The sequence below is a fragment of the Equus quagga genome, chromosome 5 (assembly GCF_021613505.1).
Source record: "Equus quagga isolate Etosha38 chromosome 5, UCLA_HA_Equagga_1.0, whole genome shotgun sequence".
Classification (NCBI taxonomy): Eukaryota; Metazoa; Chordata; class Mammalia; order Perissodactyla; family Equidae; genus Equus; species Equus quagga.
The window spans coordinates 127,169,579-127,189,290 of NC_060271.1; the positions used below are offsets into that span (position 1 = coordinate 127,169,579).

At 39.8% G+C, this 19,712-nt stretch overlaps 1 protein-coding gene across 2 annotated transcripts in view; it reads left to right on the forward strand.

Moving 5' to 3' along the window:
• Nucleotides 1–19,712, forward strand: part of NBAS (NBAS subunit of NRZ tethering complex) — a 337,182-nt gene that overhangs the window by 208,493 nt on the left and 108,977 nt on the right. For both annotated transcript variants that reach the window (XM_046661718.1, XM_046661719.1), the window contains exons 39-41: nucleotides 5,777–5,853; nucleotides 6,309–6,446; nucleotides 19,434–19,663. In XM_046661718.1, coding sequence (XP_046517674.1) covers nucleotides 5,777–5,853; nucleotides 6,309–6,446; nucleotides 19,434–19,663 — 445 coding nt within the window. The remainder of the gene's footprint in view (nucleotides 1–5,776; nucleotides 5,854–6,308; nucleotides 6,447–19,433; nucleotides 19,664–19,712) is intronic.

Sequence of the window (19,712 nt, forward strand, 5' to 3'; positions counted from 1 at the left end):
TGTTTTAGTTGTTGTTCAAAAGCATGAGCAAAAGCCTTTGTTGTGGTTTTTGTGGAAAGGAGTAGGCAAGCTTGAACAAGCTTATGATGAATAGTTTGGGTAACTTTGGTGGACTTTGGGCTATAGGAGTGTTCTCTGGTGGTCCAGTAATTGGCCCTGGGGTGATTAAGGCAGAAAAATACTGCTTCTGGAGTGTAAAAGCCAGAGAGAGGAGGTGGTTCAGAGTGCAGTCATGCGCTACGTAAGACATTTTGGTTAATGACAGACCGCAGATACAATGGTGATCCCATAAGATTAGTACCATGTAGCCTAGGTGTGGAGTAGGCTATACCATCTAGGTTTGTGTTAGTACACTCTGATGTTTGCCCAACAATACATTTCTCAGAATGAAGAAGATGGAACGCTTCCTAACTCATTTTATGAGGCCGACATCACCCTGATACCAAAACCAGACAAGGACAGCACAAAGAAGGAAAATTACAGGCCAATATTGCTGATGAACCTAGATGCAAAAATCCTCGACAAAATATTGGCAAACTGAATACAGCAGTACATTAAAGGATCATACACCATGATCAAGTGGGATTTATACCAGGGACGCAGGGATGGTTCTGCATCCGCAAATCGATCAATGTGATGCACCATATTAACCGAATGAGGAATAAAAATCACATGATTGTCTCAATAGATGCAGAGAAAGCATTTGACAAGATCCAACATCCATTTATGATAAAAACTCTCAATAAAATGGGTATAGAAGGAAAGTACTTCAACATAATAAAGGCCATAGATGACAAACCCACAGCCAACTTCATACTCAATGGGGAAAAATTGAGTCATCCCTCTGAGAACAGGAACAAGACAAGAGTGCCTGCTCTTGCTACTTCTATCTACGTAGTACTGGAGGTTTTGCCCAGGGCAATTAGTCAAGAAAAAGAAATAAGAGGTATCCAAATAGGAAAGGAAGAAGTGAAACTCTCGCTGTTTGTGGACGACATGATCCTTTGTATAGAAAACCCTAAAGAATCCATCAGAGGACTATTAGAAATAATCAACAACTACAGCAAAGTTGCAGGGTACAAATTCAGCTTACAAAAATCAGTTGCATTTCTATACGCTAATAAAGAACTAGCAGAAAGAGAACTCGAGAATGCAACCCCATTTGTAATTGCAACAAAAAGAATAAAATAATCTAGGAATAAATTTAACCATGGAGGTGGAAGACCTGTGCACTGAAAAGTATAAGGCATTATTGAAAGAAATTGATGATGACATAAAGAAATGGAAAGATATTCCATATACAAGGATTGGAAGAATAAACATAGTTAAAATGTCCATATTACCAAAAGCAATCTACAGATTCAGTGCAATCCCAATCAGAATCCCAATGACATTCTTCCCAGAAATAGAACAAAGAATCCTAAAGTTCATATGGAACAACAAAAGACCCTGAATAGCCAAAGCAATCCTAAGAGAAAAGAGCAAAGCTGGAGGCACCACAATCCCTGACTTCAAAATATAGTACAAAGCTATAGTAATCACAACAGCATGGTACTGGCACAGAAACAGATACACAGATCAATGGAACAGAATTGAAAGCCCAGAAATAAAACGATACATCTGTGGACAGCTAATCTTTGGCAAAGAAGCCAAGAACATACAATGGAGAAAGGAAAGTCTCTTCAATAAATGGTATTGGGAAAACTAGACTGCCACATGCAAAAGAATAAAAGTAGACATTATCTTACACCATACACAAAAATTAACTCAAAATGGATTAAGATTTGAATGTAAGACCTGAAACCATGGAACTTCTACAAGCTAATATAGGCAGAGCACTCTGATGTCAGTCTTAGCAGTATCTTTTCCAATTCCACGTCTACTCAGGCGTGGGAAATAAACAATCAAAAATAAATGGGACTACATCAGACTAAAGAGCTTCTGCAAGGCAACGGAGACCATGAACAAAATGAAAAGACAACCCAACAACTGGGAGAAAATATTTGCGAATCATATGTCCGACAAGGGGTTAATTTCCAAAGTATATAAAGAATTCACACAACTCAACAAAAAATAAACAACCTGATCAAAAAATGGGCAGAGGATATGCATGAATATTTTTCCAAAGAAGATATACAAATGGCCAACAGGCACGTGAAAAGATGTTCAACATCACTAATTATTAGGGAAATGCAAATCAAAACTATATTGAGATATCACCTTAAACCTGTCAGAATGGCTATAATTACCAAGACAAAAAATAACAAATGTTGAAGAGGATGTGGAGAAAAAGGAACCCCCTACACTGCTGGTGAGAATGCAAACTGGTGCAGCCACTATGGAAAACAGTATGGAGACTTCTCAAAAAATTAAAAATAGAAACACCATATGATCCAGCCTCCCCACTACTGGGTATTTATCCAAAGAACTTGGAATCAACAATTCAAAGAGACTTATGCACCCCTATGTTCATCGCAGCATTATTTACAATAGCCAAGACGTGGAAGCAACCCAAGTGCCCATCAGCTGATGAGTGGATAAAGAAGATGTGGTATATATGTACAATGGAATGCTAGTCAGCCATAAAAAAGACAAAATCATCCCATTTGCCACAACGTGGATGGACACTGAGGGTAATTCGTTAAGCGAAATAAGCCAGACAGAGAAAGATAAACACCATATGATTTCACTCATATGTGCGAGATAAACACATGGGTAAAGAAAACAGATTAGTGGTTACCAAAGGGGAAGGGGGTCAGGGGGGTGGTGAAAGGAGTTAAGGGGCACATTTATATGGTGACGGATAAAAATTGGACTGTTGGTGGTGAGGACGATGCAGTCTATAAAGAAACTGATAAATAATAATGTACACCTGAAGTTATGCAATGCTGTAAACCGTTATGACCTCAGTAAAATAATTGGGGAAAAAAAAGGATGTATCCCAGTAGTTAAGGGAAGCCTGACCCATTGGCTTTGAATTGGTTGCTTTGCGTATCAGAGGCTTGCTTACAGGCAGGTTGTTTGCTATCTGTAGGAATTAGCTGGCCCTGGGAGGGGCAGTCTCTCCAGGATTAGCAAGACGCCCAAGATGTCAAAGCAACATAACATACAGAGGATTTAAAAAAAATTAATACATTTGTATAGATGAAATAAAGTCTATGCATATGTTATTCACTAGGAACAAACATTTGCATTTTAGGATGATTCACTGCTTGGTCAAAATAACGATGATGCTCCTTTGGATTCCTCTCGGGGGGGGGGGGGGGGTGATTTTTGTCGCGGCTTTGAGCTCATGGAAGTTAACCATTTGTTTTCCCTTTCTGCTATAAGCTTTATATTCAATTATATATGTTCAAGAAATTCTAGTGACCATCTTGTGAACCGAATCTATGAAATAATGTAATTATTTTAAAAATAAACCTACTGGAACATATGTATTCAGATGAAGATTCTCCCCTTCAAAGATGTGCATTTATTCCAACTGTCATCATTGCTCTTTTTTCTTGTTTTTGTTTTTTGTTAGGTTGTTTTTGTTTTGGAATTTCCTTCAGGGTCTGTAGCATATTCTTTGTAATATCTTCAGTGGTAGCACAGTTTCATCCCTTGAGTGTCTTTTGGTTTTGGAAACAGCCAAATGCACATTAAATGAAATGAATGAGTGAGTGGATGTTATGATAAAAAAAAAATTAGATGTGACTGGCAGATGGTCCGCAAAGGGACTGATTTTCTCACGTAGGCCTTAGAGTGGCCTCCACCACTCCTCTAGGAGGAAGGTCCTCCAATGGCTGGAGCAACAGCCACGCACCTGAAGTCAGGGCTCCTGAGGGATTCCTTTGAAGAGGCTGGGCAAATTTTGATGAGTGGATTGGGATATGCTTGCTTGGAAGTTGCCTTCCTTTGTGCGTAAGGAAGGGCAATATCTGAAGAAAATTAACGTGAGAGTGGAAAAAAACTAGATGAGGTTGCAATTGTAGGTCACCTTCTAAGAGACTATATAAGAAAGAAAATTAACAGGGAAGAACTACTAGTATATGAAATAATTGGAGATTTTTTCTTGAAAATAACTGTCCTGAAGGACTGTTGGGCAGGTATTGCGTGATAGAATACATAAGGCAGACATAAGTCAAAATGACAGCCCTGGTTTGTGTGTGTGTGTGTGTGTGTGTATGTATGTATGTAGTATGTAATTTCTAGACTTGTAAGTAAATCTTTCTCAAATAGTCCAGATTTTTCAGCAGATTAAGTTTACATGCTTATATGCTTTTTCTTGCTTTATCTTCTGGTGTCTAAATGTATAGCTTAACCCCTTCATTCTTCAGTTTTAATAGTCTTCTGGGGTACATTTAGCAATCTTATACCTCTTCTTGGCTCTCATAATTATTTGCCCAAAATTTGTGGATCTTTTGCATTGTATTTTTAAATTATTTATTCGGAGACTTCCTCTTGCCTTAGCGTGTTTATTTGCAAAGGGCAGGGACTCTGATTTTTATCTTAGGGCAATGTCTGTTTCAGACAAAGTTCTCATTGATAGTTGATATGTGAATTTGGAAATGGGCCTTGAAATGAGTAGCTTTTGATTAGAAGACATCTCTAACATGATACGGTTCCTTGGGAGGCCTGAGGCTGACTGGTGGACCAATTTGGTTCATAAGTTTGGAGAACACATAGGAAATGAGTATTTAGAGAACCAGTATTCTCTCTGTAGACCCAGTCGAGAAAGCTCTGTTGTTTCCTCCATGAATCATCCACAGGAGATTTTGAATTCTAGGTCACACTCTCAGACTTCACCCACTTATGTCTTGCTCCTTACCCCACCACCGTCTCCACTGCCCAGACTGTCAGCTAAGCCAGATTCTACAAATGACTTAAATTTTAGTCCAAGTAAGACACAATTAGGAAGGTAAATCTTCTGGAAAAAAATTATATAGTATATTTGCAAAGTCAAATATCATTTCCTTTGGGTTATCCACAAACTGTTGTCGTTCATTAATGCAGATCATGAGAGTCTGTGTTCTTTAAAAATAAAGGATTTATGTTGTGATTACATGTGACTACCTGGTATTTGTCCCTAAGACCTAAATGAATGAAATGCCTCCTTGTTAATACAAACTGCATGTAAACACAGACTTTTTTGGCAATGTACTCTCTCTTATTAAAGCTATGACATTGACAGATTGTTGCTCATGTGAAATTTTATTATGAAAATGTTGTTAATGGTTGGAATATTTTAAGATTTATAATCAAAGCAAATCAAATCTTTTTTTGTGGAGTGTGATGAAGAGGGGTGTTCTTGGAAGAAACAAAACCGTATTATCATCACTGTAGTAGTCAAATAATTTATCCTATATTTGCACTCACAGAGCTATTTTGTTGGTCTGATCTTCAGTACTCACATGGTCATCATCCACATTCCCTGTTATCGATATGCATAATTTTATTGCATGGCCTGGATCTTTAAAACCAAAAGATAAGCTGTAAGAAACTGTCCTCACTGATCTGTCTGTACTTAAACTTTGCAGCTGCATTAGCAGGATTTCATTATGTTTAAGTACCAAACAGCGTAATTCCTCTAAGTTAAGGCAAGGTTATGATTTACCATAGTTTCTTGTGATCTGTATTTCATTGGTACTAATAAGACTTTCATAAAGGGCCTTAAAGAGTCTTCTGAAGCTAATTATCTGTTGAAATTATATAGGACTAAAAACATGGGACTTAGTAACTATGAATGTCATATGAATCCTCAAGTAAAATAATGTGATTTTTTTTCTGCATTTAGTTCTCTTGCAGCTAGCAAGTGATGCTTTACCAAATGACATGACCCTGGCTCTCGCTTATCTCCTTGCCTTACCACAGGTAAGTTTACCCCTACCAGGAAAAAAGGACTTAAAAATGAAGAAACTAAAAATCTCTATCAGGGATTTTCATCAGTAGAACTGTTTATTTTGTATACGTATATACTTACGTACATGCATACATACATGTACACTTATATATATGTATGTATGTTTGTATGTTTCATTGCCTTCTGATAGCTCTTGGGTGGTGAAAAGACTGATTAGTATTCAGAGAATAAATCCTACAATGTTAGCCAAAATGTTGATTTTAAATCTGCTTTTACATGCATGGGATGTGCCTTTCTAGTGTCTTCTAAATTTTAATGTAGTCATATTAAACTACATGTAGTCATGTAGTTGATATGATGGAAACTTTGAACCAAAGTTCTACAGTAACGACTAGAAATGTAAGGGTTTGTGATGATCTTGTTAATTTCCTTTCAGCTGAGTTCATTCTATCCTTTTCCCTCCCAGGTGTTAGATGCGAACAAGTGCTTTGAAAAGCAGTCCCACTCCGCTTTATCTCTCCAGCTGGCAACGTATTACTATAGCCTGCAGATCTATGCCAGATTAGCTCCGTGTTTCAGGGACCAGTGCCATCCTCTTTACAGAGTGAGTCCTCGTGGTTTCCATTTTATTAATGCGCGGAGTTAAAGCTTTTCTGTAATAGTTGGAACACGTGTTTACCTCTTTGGAGAGGCTGATCCACTTTGTATCCAGAATGCATTCCCAGTGGCTGACAGCCCTTGCCTTTTTCTGTGTTAGATGTAGTTGCTTTTCCAGGCATCAGTAAGAGGTAGAGTTTCTGATATTTATTGCGAATGATGATTCTTCCTCTAACTTTTCTTTCATTTGCTTTGTTTTACAAAGTTCTTGGGAAAGGCTAAAGTAATAGGAGAGGCGAAATGGAGAATTGGCTTTTTAATTCACTGCCCAAAAGGAATATGGTTTTGTCTAATTTAGGACAGTAGGCAAGTAATTCTTTGAACAATGCTATACTTTTATTTATTTTTAAGTCAGAGATATGAAAGTAGTAATGATACAGATGAAATGTTGAAATATATTAGACCTACTTGCCACCAAGCTTCAGACGACTTTTATATAACTTTCTGTTTAATTTCTGAGCATAAGCACCTAAGTATGCCTCAAGTTACATGTGCCTTTTTTTTATTTTTCCTGAGGAAGATTCGCCCTGAGCTAACATCTGTTGCTAGTCTTCCTATTTTTGCTTGAGGAAGATTCACCCTGAGCTAACATCTGTGCCAATGTTCCCTATTTTGTATGTGGGATGCTGCCACAGCATGACTTGACGAATGGTATAGGTCTGTGCTGGGGAACCAAACCTGGGCTGCCGAAGCAGAGGGCACCAAACTTAACCTCTAGGCGACAGGGCTGGCCCCTACATGTACCTTCTTTTGTGCACACCAAGATATTATGGATGCCACTGGAAAATCAAAGCCCTCCAGGTTTACTTGAATAGACCCGTTTTAACTGTCTACTTTTTGTACTGGATCATTTTAAGAGATTTACCACTTTAAGAATAGATAAGCAAATAAATCAGACTTTCAGTTGCACTATATGTACAAATCCAAGGTCCAGATTTTATTGAGGCAGGATTCTTCCTCTCCTGACCCAAAGCAGACTGTGAAGAAATAATTTCACATGTGTATCAAAGTTCGAGGTGCCTCAGCCATGTGAAACACATCCAAGAAACTGTAAGTGGGTGAAAAATTCTTGTGGCAAAATCTATGGCTTTCATTCATCAATTTTTATTTAAAAAGAAGAAGGGAAGTTGGGGCACCATCTCAGCACAGGTTAATATCCCAGGGCAGCATCATTATTAGGTGTGTATTATTCTTAGGCATCGTTCTGTTATGATGACATTTGGCCAACAAAGAGGAATGTTTTATTTTTAGCCAGTTAATGTAAAGTATACTTTATTTGGGGAATTATGAATTTTGCTTTTGATAGCCACTGCTGCTTTGTACAGCTACTTTAGTATACTCTAGTGATTGTCCTTTGTTTTGTTTTTATATCTCTGGTGTGTTTTTATGTGAGATTAGAAATTGACCTACTGTGTTGTGAATTGAGGAAATGAAGTGATTATGTTGGTGAAAGTGTGGCAGGTTTATTTTTGGAACAGTGTATTTAACATCCTTCTTATTATATTCAGTTGGATGGCTGGTAAAGAGTGTTTATGGTATGCTTGCTGATATCTGCTTCTAGATACCCTTATCCTTTTATTAGTTCTGTGTATGACCACAGGTACCAAATAATTTGCTCCAAAACTCCAAATATGTTGAAACATGGTGAAGCTTTCTTTGACCAGAAAGCATTGCGCCTTGTTACAAACTTGGATTTTTTTTTCCCAACAAGTCAAGTGTGTCCTCAAACTGTGTTTGACTGAGGTTTCTAATTGGATACCGTTGCAATGGGATTCAAGTGCTGAGATGGGATCTCTCTCTTTCGCTTCCACGTGTGCAGTCTGTATTAAGGTCTTACTATGTGCCCACTACTGTGCTTCGGTTTCATGAACACAGAGGATGGACAGGCCGCTCAGTCAGTCAGCTGGTCTATGACTAGAGTGCTGTGAGCACCTCGGGGGTGCCACCGTCTCCTAGCATGCTGTCCGAGCACAGTGAACTCACCACTAACTGTAAATCCGTGTCAGACAGTGACACAGACGTGGATTAGAGGAGCTGTGAACAAGAGGCCTGAAAACGATACAAGACAGACTACAAGTTAAAACTTTTAAGAAAGCCAAGGTCTTGCTGGAAGCCACAGTTTGGCCTGTAATCTTCAGTCTCATTTCCTCAAAACCAAAGTAGTCTTCCTGGAGGAAAATTCTAGTATAAAAAACAACATATTTTTCCTCATCTCTCTGATAGTAAATCACTTTGTATCAAAAATTGTCTCAAATCATGTACTGTTTGTGAGAGAGATAAGTTAGGAGAAAACCATTAAATTCCATCCCAACTTTTGTGTCTGGCTATCACTGTTTCCTAACTTAGATACCACAGGCACTTCATAAGAAACTCTGTTTAAGGTTTCCACAACTAAAGCATGCAAAGAGATAAAGTAGAACATTGAAAGATAAGGTTTAGAAGTAAAAGTGTGTCCATCTTGCTTTCTTCTGTGTTCCAGCAGTTCTTTTCACTTGATAGAAAGTGTGAGTTTTTTGTTTCCATGTCTTATGTTTTGTGTTTCCTTTCATCGATTCAGCATTTATTGAGTGCCTGCTATGAAGGACATAGAATGTGGCATTGGAGTATGAAGAATAACGAGGCTTGATTCCTGCCCTTTTTTACCCTTTACCTCAATTTCTGTTGCTTCCTTCCAAGTGTGTCAACCCACTGTCACTGCCCTTTAACTCTTGGTCTTGTTCCTGTCATCATGTCCTGTCAATCTGTCCCTCCCTTTGAAGATGTCCCTCGCAGCTCTCCTGTCTCGCCCTAGCCCTTGGCCTCTGATTCTGGTTGTTAGACTATTCACCTGCTGTGTCGCGTGGTTCCTGACACCTGTTCCCATTCTCTTTCTGGGCCCAGCTGCCTTATGCTGTTCGGAGTCTTTGCTTCAGGAAGCAGCATTGTATCCTAATGGAAATAGAAACCAGTAAAGTCTGTGTGGCCCAGTGGTGGTTCCTCAACACATGGTATCTAACTTCTCAGCTGCTCCTGACAGAAACAGATGTGCCCTCCAATAGCATTAAGATGGCATGAGGCAGATCATGAGCCAGCTAGCTGTCCAGGGACTTCTTGGCAACTCTGTGGAAAGCATTTGGTTGTTAGTCTGAAAGCTGAAATGAAGAGTTAGAAAGTGTCCAGGGTTTTTTTTCCACTTCAAGATGCATAGACATCCTGAAACTCTTCCAGACAGACGTGTTAAGAGGGAGGAGGGGAGAGTTTAGCACCTCTCAAGTTCTTTTCTCCTGTCTACTCCATGTCCTCACCTTAATTCAATCTTTCATAGTTTTTCCTCTAAATTGCTGTAATAGCCTCTTAAACATCACCCTATCTTTATTTTTGTTGCTTTTGTATCGTTTTCCAAGCATCAGTCAGAGTAGGCTGTCTAAAATGGAGGTCTAGTCATCCTTCCTTCTGACTGAAATCTCTCTGATTCCCTATTGCCCCAGCAAGGTATGCACGTCCCTCATCATCTGGCCTCTGGCTTGTTTTTCTCCAACTTCATCTTCCTTTGCTCCAGCCATACCAAGCCACTGAAATTTCTCGAGCACCCTGCATGTTCTCTGTTTCCTTGTCTTCAGATGGGTCTTCAGGCTTGTCGGATCTTTGCCAGTAATGTTTTCCCTCTCCGTGTCTTTGCTCAGCTACTTGGTTCAGGTGTTACCTCACCCAGGCTTGGTTCCTGCCACCTGCCACCATTCTGTGGTGCCCCCAAGCTGTGTTGGGTGCTACTTCTTGTGCTTTTGTACCGCCCTGTACTCATGTCAGTCATAGCACTTATACTCTGTTCTTTCGATTTGTATACTTTTCATCTCACTAGATGAGCTATTTGAGGCCGGTGTCTGTGTTGTATTTATTGGATTCCCCAGTGCTTAGAGCAGGGCCTGCGTATAAAGGGTAGGAAACAAAGTTCACTGGGTAGGTTACTAAAAATTAATGAATGTTCTTCAGTACATATGAAATAATTGAATTATGTGTGTGTGTTTATCAAATATTTATTGGGTGACTACCTTATGCCAGGCAGTGTTCCAGAGCCTGGAGAAACAGTAGTGAACAAAGTATTTTGAACAAACTCCTGCCCCTTTGGGACTTACATTCTATTGGGGAAGGGGCACCATAAACAAAATAAATAAAGGAAACATAGACTATGTTAGATGGTGATAAGAGCTATGAAAAATGAGTATGTGTCTGTGTGTGTGTGTGAAGAGTACAATTTAAACAGACCCAGAGAAGGCCACCGTTGAGAAGGTGACCTTTGAATACAGACAAAAGGACGAGCGCAGCACCGTGCAGATGTGTAAGGGAAGAGCATCCAGGCAGGGAATGGCAGTAACAAAGTGTTGAAGTGTCACGGTGCCTGTCATAGGTACTGTGATAGTGTTTCACAGAGTACTTGAGATAGTGTTGAAATTTTACTCTATATAATTCAGGGCGTAGAAGAGTTAGTCATATGATTCCTGAGGAAAAAGATAGAAATGCAGTCTGTGGCCAGACTTCATTGTGACTGGGTAGAGTCTCTTCCATCTGGCTAAGAAGGTGTCATGGAGGGATGTGGCAGCAACAGTCAGCTTAGGGGCTTGTTTATGGGACTTGGCAATGAACAGTCGAAAGATCAGACTAACTCTAAAAAGACATTGGCTGTACCTTTCACATTCATTCTGCCATTTGATCCTTTGAACAACCCCATTTTGCAGAAGAGGAATCTTCTTGGCAGAAGATAAGACTCAGAGCAATTTGGTTACTTACTCAGCGTGGCTCTGGTAGACAGTGACATCCTGTCACTTAGCGCTTCTGCTTCCAGGTTTTACCTGCCTTTTATGCGTGGACATGCTGCTGCTCTAGCTGTGTTTCAGAAGCCAGTCACTGTGTTGGGACCTGAGTGATCACTGGCATTCGGGTTTAAGGAGTCGTTCCCAGCAGGACGTTTTCATGTGTTCTGCTATGGCCACTGGGTGAAATCTAAGCTCCTATATATAAGAGGGAAGACCCTCAGGGAACTGGCTGGTTCTTCCATACCCTGTCAGCCATGATCCTGACACTAGCTGTCTTGAAGTTTATGTTCTAGCTGTTCAGAATTTATATTCCTCTCACTTTAACATCCTTTCTCACACCTCTGTGCCTGTGCAGATAGAATCCCCTGCCTGAAATACCTCCTTATTCTTCCCACCATCCGCAGATAAGTCTAAGCTCAAAAGAGCCTCGGGTGAAGCCCTGTCTGTCTCCTCGGCAGGCGTCGGCCTCCTCCGTCCCTCTCTGCTCTTGTGCAGACGCCCTTTGGAGCAGTTCTTTCGGGGCCTTGTAACTAACGCACATCTGTCTGTTCTCCACGTGGTGATCTTATTTGAGGACAGGAATCCCATCTACCTCTGAATCCCCAGGACCTCACCCGCTGTAGTTCCTCGGGACTTTTTACTGCCGTGTGAATCAGTTCAGGAATCATTTCAACTGCTGTGGGTTAGCACAGCCTTCAGGCTTCCGTTTTGCCAGTTGAGTCCTGGCTCTTGGATTTGAGGGAATCACGGGTGGGCACAATGGCTGGATGTTTTAAGTACATGGGAGTCTTCCACTGACTACCTAATGGCTCCTTATTTGAGTCTCTGCAGCATCTTCATCTGCATAAAACAGCACTGTTGAGTTTGGAATTAAATATGGCAGACTCCCGATGAATCACCCTGGAATTGAAATCAAAGTGGTTTCAATTTGTTGCCTACACATAACAACACTCAGTGAAGCTTAGCTTTCACTCAGCTGTCAGTTCAACTTGTTTCTATTACCACGGTCTTTTCACATTTTCTCTTTCCACCTCCTGTAATTCTGAGCTGCGGGAATGATAATTTAGGTAGATTGCTAGGTTTGAATAAAAGTATTGATATAATTTGTGGAGTTATTTCTGACAAAAGCCCTGTGCATCTTGAAGGGAAGCACCATCCTGAGCCAGGCGGCACAGGCTCCTGGAGCTTGGCACCTCTCCGAGACTCTCTTTGCTGTAGTCCCCCTTGCCTTTATTTTTCTTTTTAGTGATACACAATGATGATTGGCAAATGGTCAGTGGGAGAGAATCTTTTCTTCTAGTATTTGTCCTAGTAAAACAACACACACATGGCCAAAAAATTCAAACAGTGAAAATGGTGTACAATAAAAAGTCAGTGTTCGATTTTGTATCCTTCCAGAAATAGTTTATGGATAGATATATTTACATAATAGTTTTAATACAAATGTGAGTGAGCTATACACATCGTTCTGTACCTTGATCTTTTTTCGCTTGTCTCTTACCTTTATAATTTTAGTAAATGCCTCTTGAAGTGTGACTTCTAGCATTCTTTTGAAAAAGTTTCAGAAGATAAAACCAGTTAAAAATGGAAACATGTCTTTTAGTTTTATATGCTAGAGAAGCAAACCCAGCAGGGGATGAAATTCAAAACTTTATGGTAAACTATTTCTAAAATGTGTTTTTTTAAGCTACTAATTGAAAATACTAAGTAGAAAATTATCTCAAGCAAATAACAACCCTAGAGGGGAAACACCCCACCGGTTTAAAACTTTCCAAACAATATTACCAAGAAATAGAGGCTATTAAACCAGAATGGATTTATTACCTTTACTAGTAAGCAGTAGATTAAGTCATGGAGCATTCTGTTGTCATGAATATTTATGCATATTTTGTTTTTACAGAGACTTGACCATATTATCTAAAGAAATCATATTTTATTCACCCCCCTGAAGAACTGCACTGCCAAGTTTTGGGGAAAAAATAGAATAATTTAACTCAACACACTTTCTTTTTTAAATTTTTATGGCTTTTTATGTTATTAGTTTTCACAGCCTGTGATGTTTTGCAATATCACCTTGAATACTGAATCTGGAAGATTTTGGAGCTACCTAAAAAGCCCTTCAGAAGGTTCTTAGAGGCTAAAAGCTTTCATACCCATGGATCGTGTCATTGAACTGAGCTGGGAAGAAGTGGGAGAGAAGTTTGAATGTACTCTACACAAAAAACTTAGAGATTTTAGGTGTGAGGTTGCTAGGCGAGAGGCCAGAAGGCTGGACTCGCTTCCTCCCTGCAAGAGGACAGCCACAGATGCCCGAAGCGCAGATAGGCATCTGTAAAACAGGAACAGCAGCCTCCAGTGCACATCCCTGGATTGGATGATGGTCAAATGAAATTCATGTTCAAGTGCTTTAGAAACTTTAATGTTGTACCCTTTGGGGGTGAATGAACGTAGGTGTGAAATGAAGTGTTGGAGTGAGTAGAGGATGCTCTGGAATATTTTGAAAGAAATTGTGATAAGCTCAGGGGAAGAATTCTTATTAAAATTTAAATTGAATATTGGAAGTAATCATGACCAGTAAAGTTCCTTGAGGAAGGGATAGAAAGTAGTAGTGATAATCGGAAGAAAATAATTTGCATAGAGAGCTAGAACTCACAACATGCTCCTCCATCTAGTCTCATTTAATCTTTATGAGGGCACTATAGAGAAGAAATTGCTTCAATTTTAATAATGGAAAACCTGAAGCTCAGGAGGAAAGGACCAATAATCCAGGTTATTTCATGCCAGTTCCTGTTTTTTTCCCCATAGCTGATTTTCCTTTTTCTTGGAAGCCTTTGTGAGTTGTTTCTTCTCATTGGTATTATGTTTTACACAGTAAATTAAAGTATTGAAAATCTTCCTATACTCTTAAATATCTGATGATCCATAAACTTGAAGATACTTAGAAACCTATCATCAAGGAATTAATAGAATGCCCCTATTCACCATTTTATTAGGACAGAATTTTTTTTTTTGAGTTCATAATAATTTACATCAATGTGAGATTTCAGTTGTACATTATTTCTTGTCTGTCACCACATAAGTGCTCCCCTTCCCCCCCCGTGCCCCCCCCCCCCCCCCCGCAACCACTGAACTGTCTTCTTTGTCCCAGTACTTGTTTATATTCCACATATGAGTGAAATCATCTGGTGTTTGTAGGACAGAATTTTAAATGGAGGTGTATGTATATCAAGGGATTGAACGGGAAATAGTATTCTTTTTATTATTATTATTATTATTTTGGTGAGGAAGATTAGGCCTGAGCTAACATCCATGGCCAATTCTCTTTTTGCTGATGAAGATTGCCCCTGAGCTAATATCTGTGTCCATCTTCCTCTACTTTGTGTGTGGGACACCTGCCACTGCATGGCTTGATAAGTGGTGCTAGGTCCACATGTGGGATCTGACCCTGCAAATCTGAGGCTGCAGAAGTGGAGCATGCAAACTTAACCACTATCCCACCAGGCAGTCCCAGGAAATAGTATTCTTGCTCATGATTCTGAAACTCTCTCTGTTAACATTAGAGAAGAAGAAATGAAAGGCTTAGAAATACAGCTCACATCAGATATCTAGTTGAACACCTACCTTTGTGTGTCCTCTATGGTCGTTTGTATTTATACACATGTGTGTGTATGTATCAAAGGGATGAGAGGAAGAATATGTGTGAGAAAAAGTCAAGTGGATGTAATATAGAATGACAGCATTAAATCCATCATTAAAAGTCAATCATTTGTAAAGGGACTCTAATGCCAAGTCTTATTTACATTTGGTAGGAGCTGGGTATACACTGGTCTCATCAAGACCCTTATCATTTTAAGAGATACCCCTCCCTGCATACCAAAAATAAAAGGTAGGTTCTTGGGAGCCGTTATGCTCGGGAGTCAGATCCCCACCCTGCCCCTTACGTTGAATGGCCTTAGTCAAGTCGCTCACCTCCTGTACGCATCTGTAAAGCAGAAGATACTAGTAGGTGCCTGTCCCATAGGATTGTTAGTATTAAGTGAGATTCAGTTCATGTCTGTTTAGCACTGTGCCTGTTTCGTCCCGAAGACTGAAATATTAAGTATTTGTTCTTAAATATTTCTTTGAAAAGTGAACACATTTGATGTACAGAGAATATGAAATAAAAATTATTCACAGAGGGACTAGACAATTTCTACTTTATAAAGGAAAAGAAATTAAAGTTGTTTATACCACGTAGGAATCTATTGGCTATAGCTTGTTGATCTGAAATTATATTTTTAACAAAGGAATCTGTTCTGAATATTTAGTGGAGGCATAAATGAGCTGAGATGTAGAACTTCTCTAATTCCACACCTGGAGGGATTTATAAGGGTTTATTTTATGTTTGAATTCTTACACGTTCGTAGGATTTTAGTCGTAGAAAGATGATCATCTAGCGATGCTCCTTTGTTTTACATCTGAAGAAACTGAGACCCCAGGGTCAAGAGAGGGGATTAATTGCCGCCTCCATGGAGTTCCCAGCATTCTGAATGTGTGAGCCTGTAGTGGTGCTTGTATTCAGATGCCTTCTGTGAGTTGTGTATGCGGACGTCTTTGTCAATCACTCCTTTTTAATTCCTTGAGAGTAAGCTCTGGGTCCAATTTGCTTTCATATAATAATGGAGAAAAAAGTACTTTCAAATACCTTGCTTTATTGACGCTTTACAACAAACCCTGAGGAGGGTGTGCTTATTAACTCTTACAGGTGGAGAAACCGAGATATGAAGTAACTTGCCCCAAGTTGCTTCTCTACTAAGTAAGGGAGCTGGAATATAAATCAGTAGTACTGACAGAAAGCTACTGCTGCTGTTCAACATGTCTCCCTTTTACCCCACACTTGATTTTTTTTTTTAACTTTTTCTGTTTTTTTGCAGGGAAGGATTCACCCTGAGCTAACATCTGTTGTGAATCTTGCTCCTGTTTTTTTTTTTTTTTTTTAACTTCCCAAAACCCCAGTTCGTGGTTGTATGTCCTCATTGTTAAATTCTTCTCGTTCTTCTTTGTGCGCCGCTCCCACAGCATGGCAACTGACAGGTGGTGTGGTTCTGCGACCAGGAACCAAACCCGGGCTGCTGAAGTGATGAGAATGCCGAACTTTAACCACTAGGCATGGCTGGCTTACACGTGATTTGTGCAGGAGACTCTACTGTGCTCTGGAAAAGACAAATTCACAAAGTATACATGGTTTCTGCCCTCCGGAAGCTATAATTTAATATTTATAAGAAAATGCTATGTAAAGTAAATTATATAACAGAGGTATATAGTCAAAGTGTGATTGGTGTATGTCTTTGAGTAAATTCCATAATCCCTTTCATGTTTGCAGCCCCTGCTTCGTACCAAGCCCTTGTTTGTGTATTTTATATATATTGTCTCTTAGGTTTCTCAAAACCATGCAAAGCTACATATCATTATTGCCATTTTATAGATGAGACAATCAAGTTCAGAGTTGTTAAGTAACTTCGCAAAGTCATCCAGCTGGTGACTTCTCTCTATCCATGCTTATTTCACTATGCCATGTCATTTTCTTCATTGGCAAAAGGAGAGAATGGATTCTTTTTGCCACCTATGAAAATGAAAATTGTATGTGGAGACTTGAAACTTTCTGTAGGATAAAGAAAATCCTATGTAAATATTAGCATTAATAATTATACTCATTATTGCTATGTGCTACCATTTTGGAGCTTTAATTTGTATTTGGTCTTGGGATTTGTTTCATAAATAGTATTAGAACACAGAATAGAAATGAGGAGGTTATACTATTGAGGTCTACTGAAAAGTTTGTAGGCTACTCTCCCAGTACAGGTACTAAATCCTTGAGATGCCAGAAAACAAGTAAAATTGTGGAGCAAAAGCCGTGAGAAACCCTTGGGAGAATGAAGGTAGTTGATTGCCTGAGTAGGGAGTGGGAAACAGCAGCCTGGTAGGGAGCAGCAGGGAGTCACACACGCAGATAGGCTGGATGGTTATAGCCTCTCCTTCAAAGTGCATTAGGCATTTTCAGGCTGAGGGCTTCAGTCTGAAACTACATGGTCAGAGTATATATGAAGAAAAGCCTTCTGCGTTGTTTTGGTGAACATGGATTTGCCGTTGGAGTGCAAAACTGGGGCCCAAGGAGCCCCGTGAAAGAACAATTAGCAGAAGATCTCTCCTGCCACCCTGAAACCCTGATTGTTGCACATTTGCTCCCACTTGCTCCACCTCTAGGCAGAAAAGTGGTAATCAGATGAGATGTGAGAAGCTCAGGCGCCAACAGTGCACACGCAGGATGCAGAGCAGGTGTGGATGGGCTGGCTGGCCCCTGAGCAACATGCCCATACCAGATAACTTCAGACATGGCTGTGCCCCTGGCAGGTGATTCAGGGTGGTGCCTCAACGGCTTCAGTCAATAAGTAGAAAGGGGGTTGAGTTGAATGTCAGCTGTAGAGTCACTGAGATCTGAGATATGGGATCTCTTTTGCCTAAATCCATTGCCAGAAATACCATCCATTTGTAGCTGATTCCCAAATCACTTGTAATTGCAATTAGATTTGCTTTATTCACTCCGTCTTTCTATATGATGTTAGCCACCTAGCCTTAGCACATACTCTACTCTTTACTGGAATTTGCCTCCCTGTCTTTTGCTGCCTTTTTTACTACTGATACCTGAGTAGTTAGCCTAGACATTAACTCTCCCAAGACGACTTCTTGAGACTTGCCCACATCCCGCTCCTCTGTACTCCCATAGCACCCTGTGCTTACTTGCATCACACCATTTTACAATTGTTTGCTTGATTGTCTCTCCTAATAGACTGCATTCCTGAAAGGAAAGGTCACATCTTTTTAGTACATCACCTGGTACATAAGAGGTGCACAAAAAATATTTCTTGAATGAAAGATGGTCTTGTAGCTTACTTTGAAGAGTTAGTTTTCAAACCCAAGTCTTTTGACTTGATACACTAAGTCGTTTTTGAGACTAAGACTCAGTGTATGCATAGAAGTAGGGAAAAAAATTAAGTCTAAGAAAGCTGACTTTTTCTGAGATCTACCTGTTGGAGTCCAAGAAGATTTCTTTAATTCATTTTTATCAGTACTCCCCAGTTGTTCCTTAATAGGATCAAGAGAGAGAATGTCAGGCTGGCGTTGGTAATGTAGACTCGACATTGACAAATCTCCTGTGTAGCTCGGAATAATGGCTTATACATCAGAACTGCTGACAGCTTACTATAATTGGGTACCTTTCTGAAAACCAAAGATAGATTCTGGAGTTTTTTCCTAATTTGTTTATATTAAAATATATCCATGTCTTCCCAGAAATTGGGAGTGATTGAGTTACTGTTGTTCAAGTGTTAGGCTCCCTGTTAAGTAATTCCAAAATCATGGCTGAGCTGCTCTTGCTTCGCTGACACCCAGACCAACTTTAATATGAATAAATGTGGCCAGTTAATCATTTAGTCTCCTTTCCTGTCAGCTGTTTGGTTCTGGGTTTTGTTCTATTTGAATAGTTTTATTGTTGTTAGAGAAGCAGCTGAGAATTATAGAACAATATCCCATTGAGCCCCAGGTTGAGCAGAGTAAATCTTGGTTGGATGCTTTCTTACATGACTAGAAGAGTTTATGACTTCAGGAACAGGGACGGGTTTTTCCCTAACTTACCCTTGCAGAAGACACTTTTCTACTTAGCTGTCTAGGCGTTTATAGTGTTGTTATTGAACTGCAACTTTGTTCTTAAGAACACTTAGATGGTGGTCAAAAGAAAATTTATCCAGGGGCAATGATGACTAAAATTACTTCCAGGGTGAATTATTACAAGTGATTAGATAATTGAGGAACAAATCTGATGTAGGATGATGGTAGTTGAAAAAGCAAGTATATATTGTTTTTTAAGTGGCTGGAGATTTTTGAGCTTGAAGAAGAGAGCAGGAGTCCAGAAACCTGCTTCTAGACTCAGTTCTGTGTCCTGTCTTTGTGACCTGCAAAATGTACCATCTCTGCAGTTGACTTCTCAGGTTGGTTGTGAGCCTTGATTAAAGGGCAACAGTGCGAAGGGCCAAACAGGTGCCCAATGGACGTGGTCTTCTTCTTGTTACTCTTCTTTTCGTTATTGTTACTCTTTTTGTTACTCACAGGCGGATCCCAAAGAGCTAATCAAGATGGTCACCAGACATGTGACTCGATATGGATGTGAATCCTGGCCCGAGGATCTCGCCTCACTCACCAAGCAGTTACACTACTACAACGAACGCCTGCTGGATTCCACTCAGGCTCAGATCCTTCAGGGCCTGCGGAAGGGGGTGGACGTGCAGCGGTTTACTGCTGATGACCAGTATAAAAGGGAAACTATCCTTGGCCTGGCAGAGTAAGCGATACCTTTGTCTCATAAAGGGATGGAGTTCAAATATGAAAGA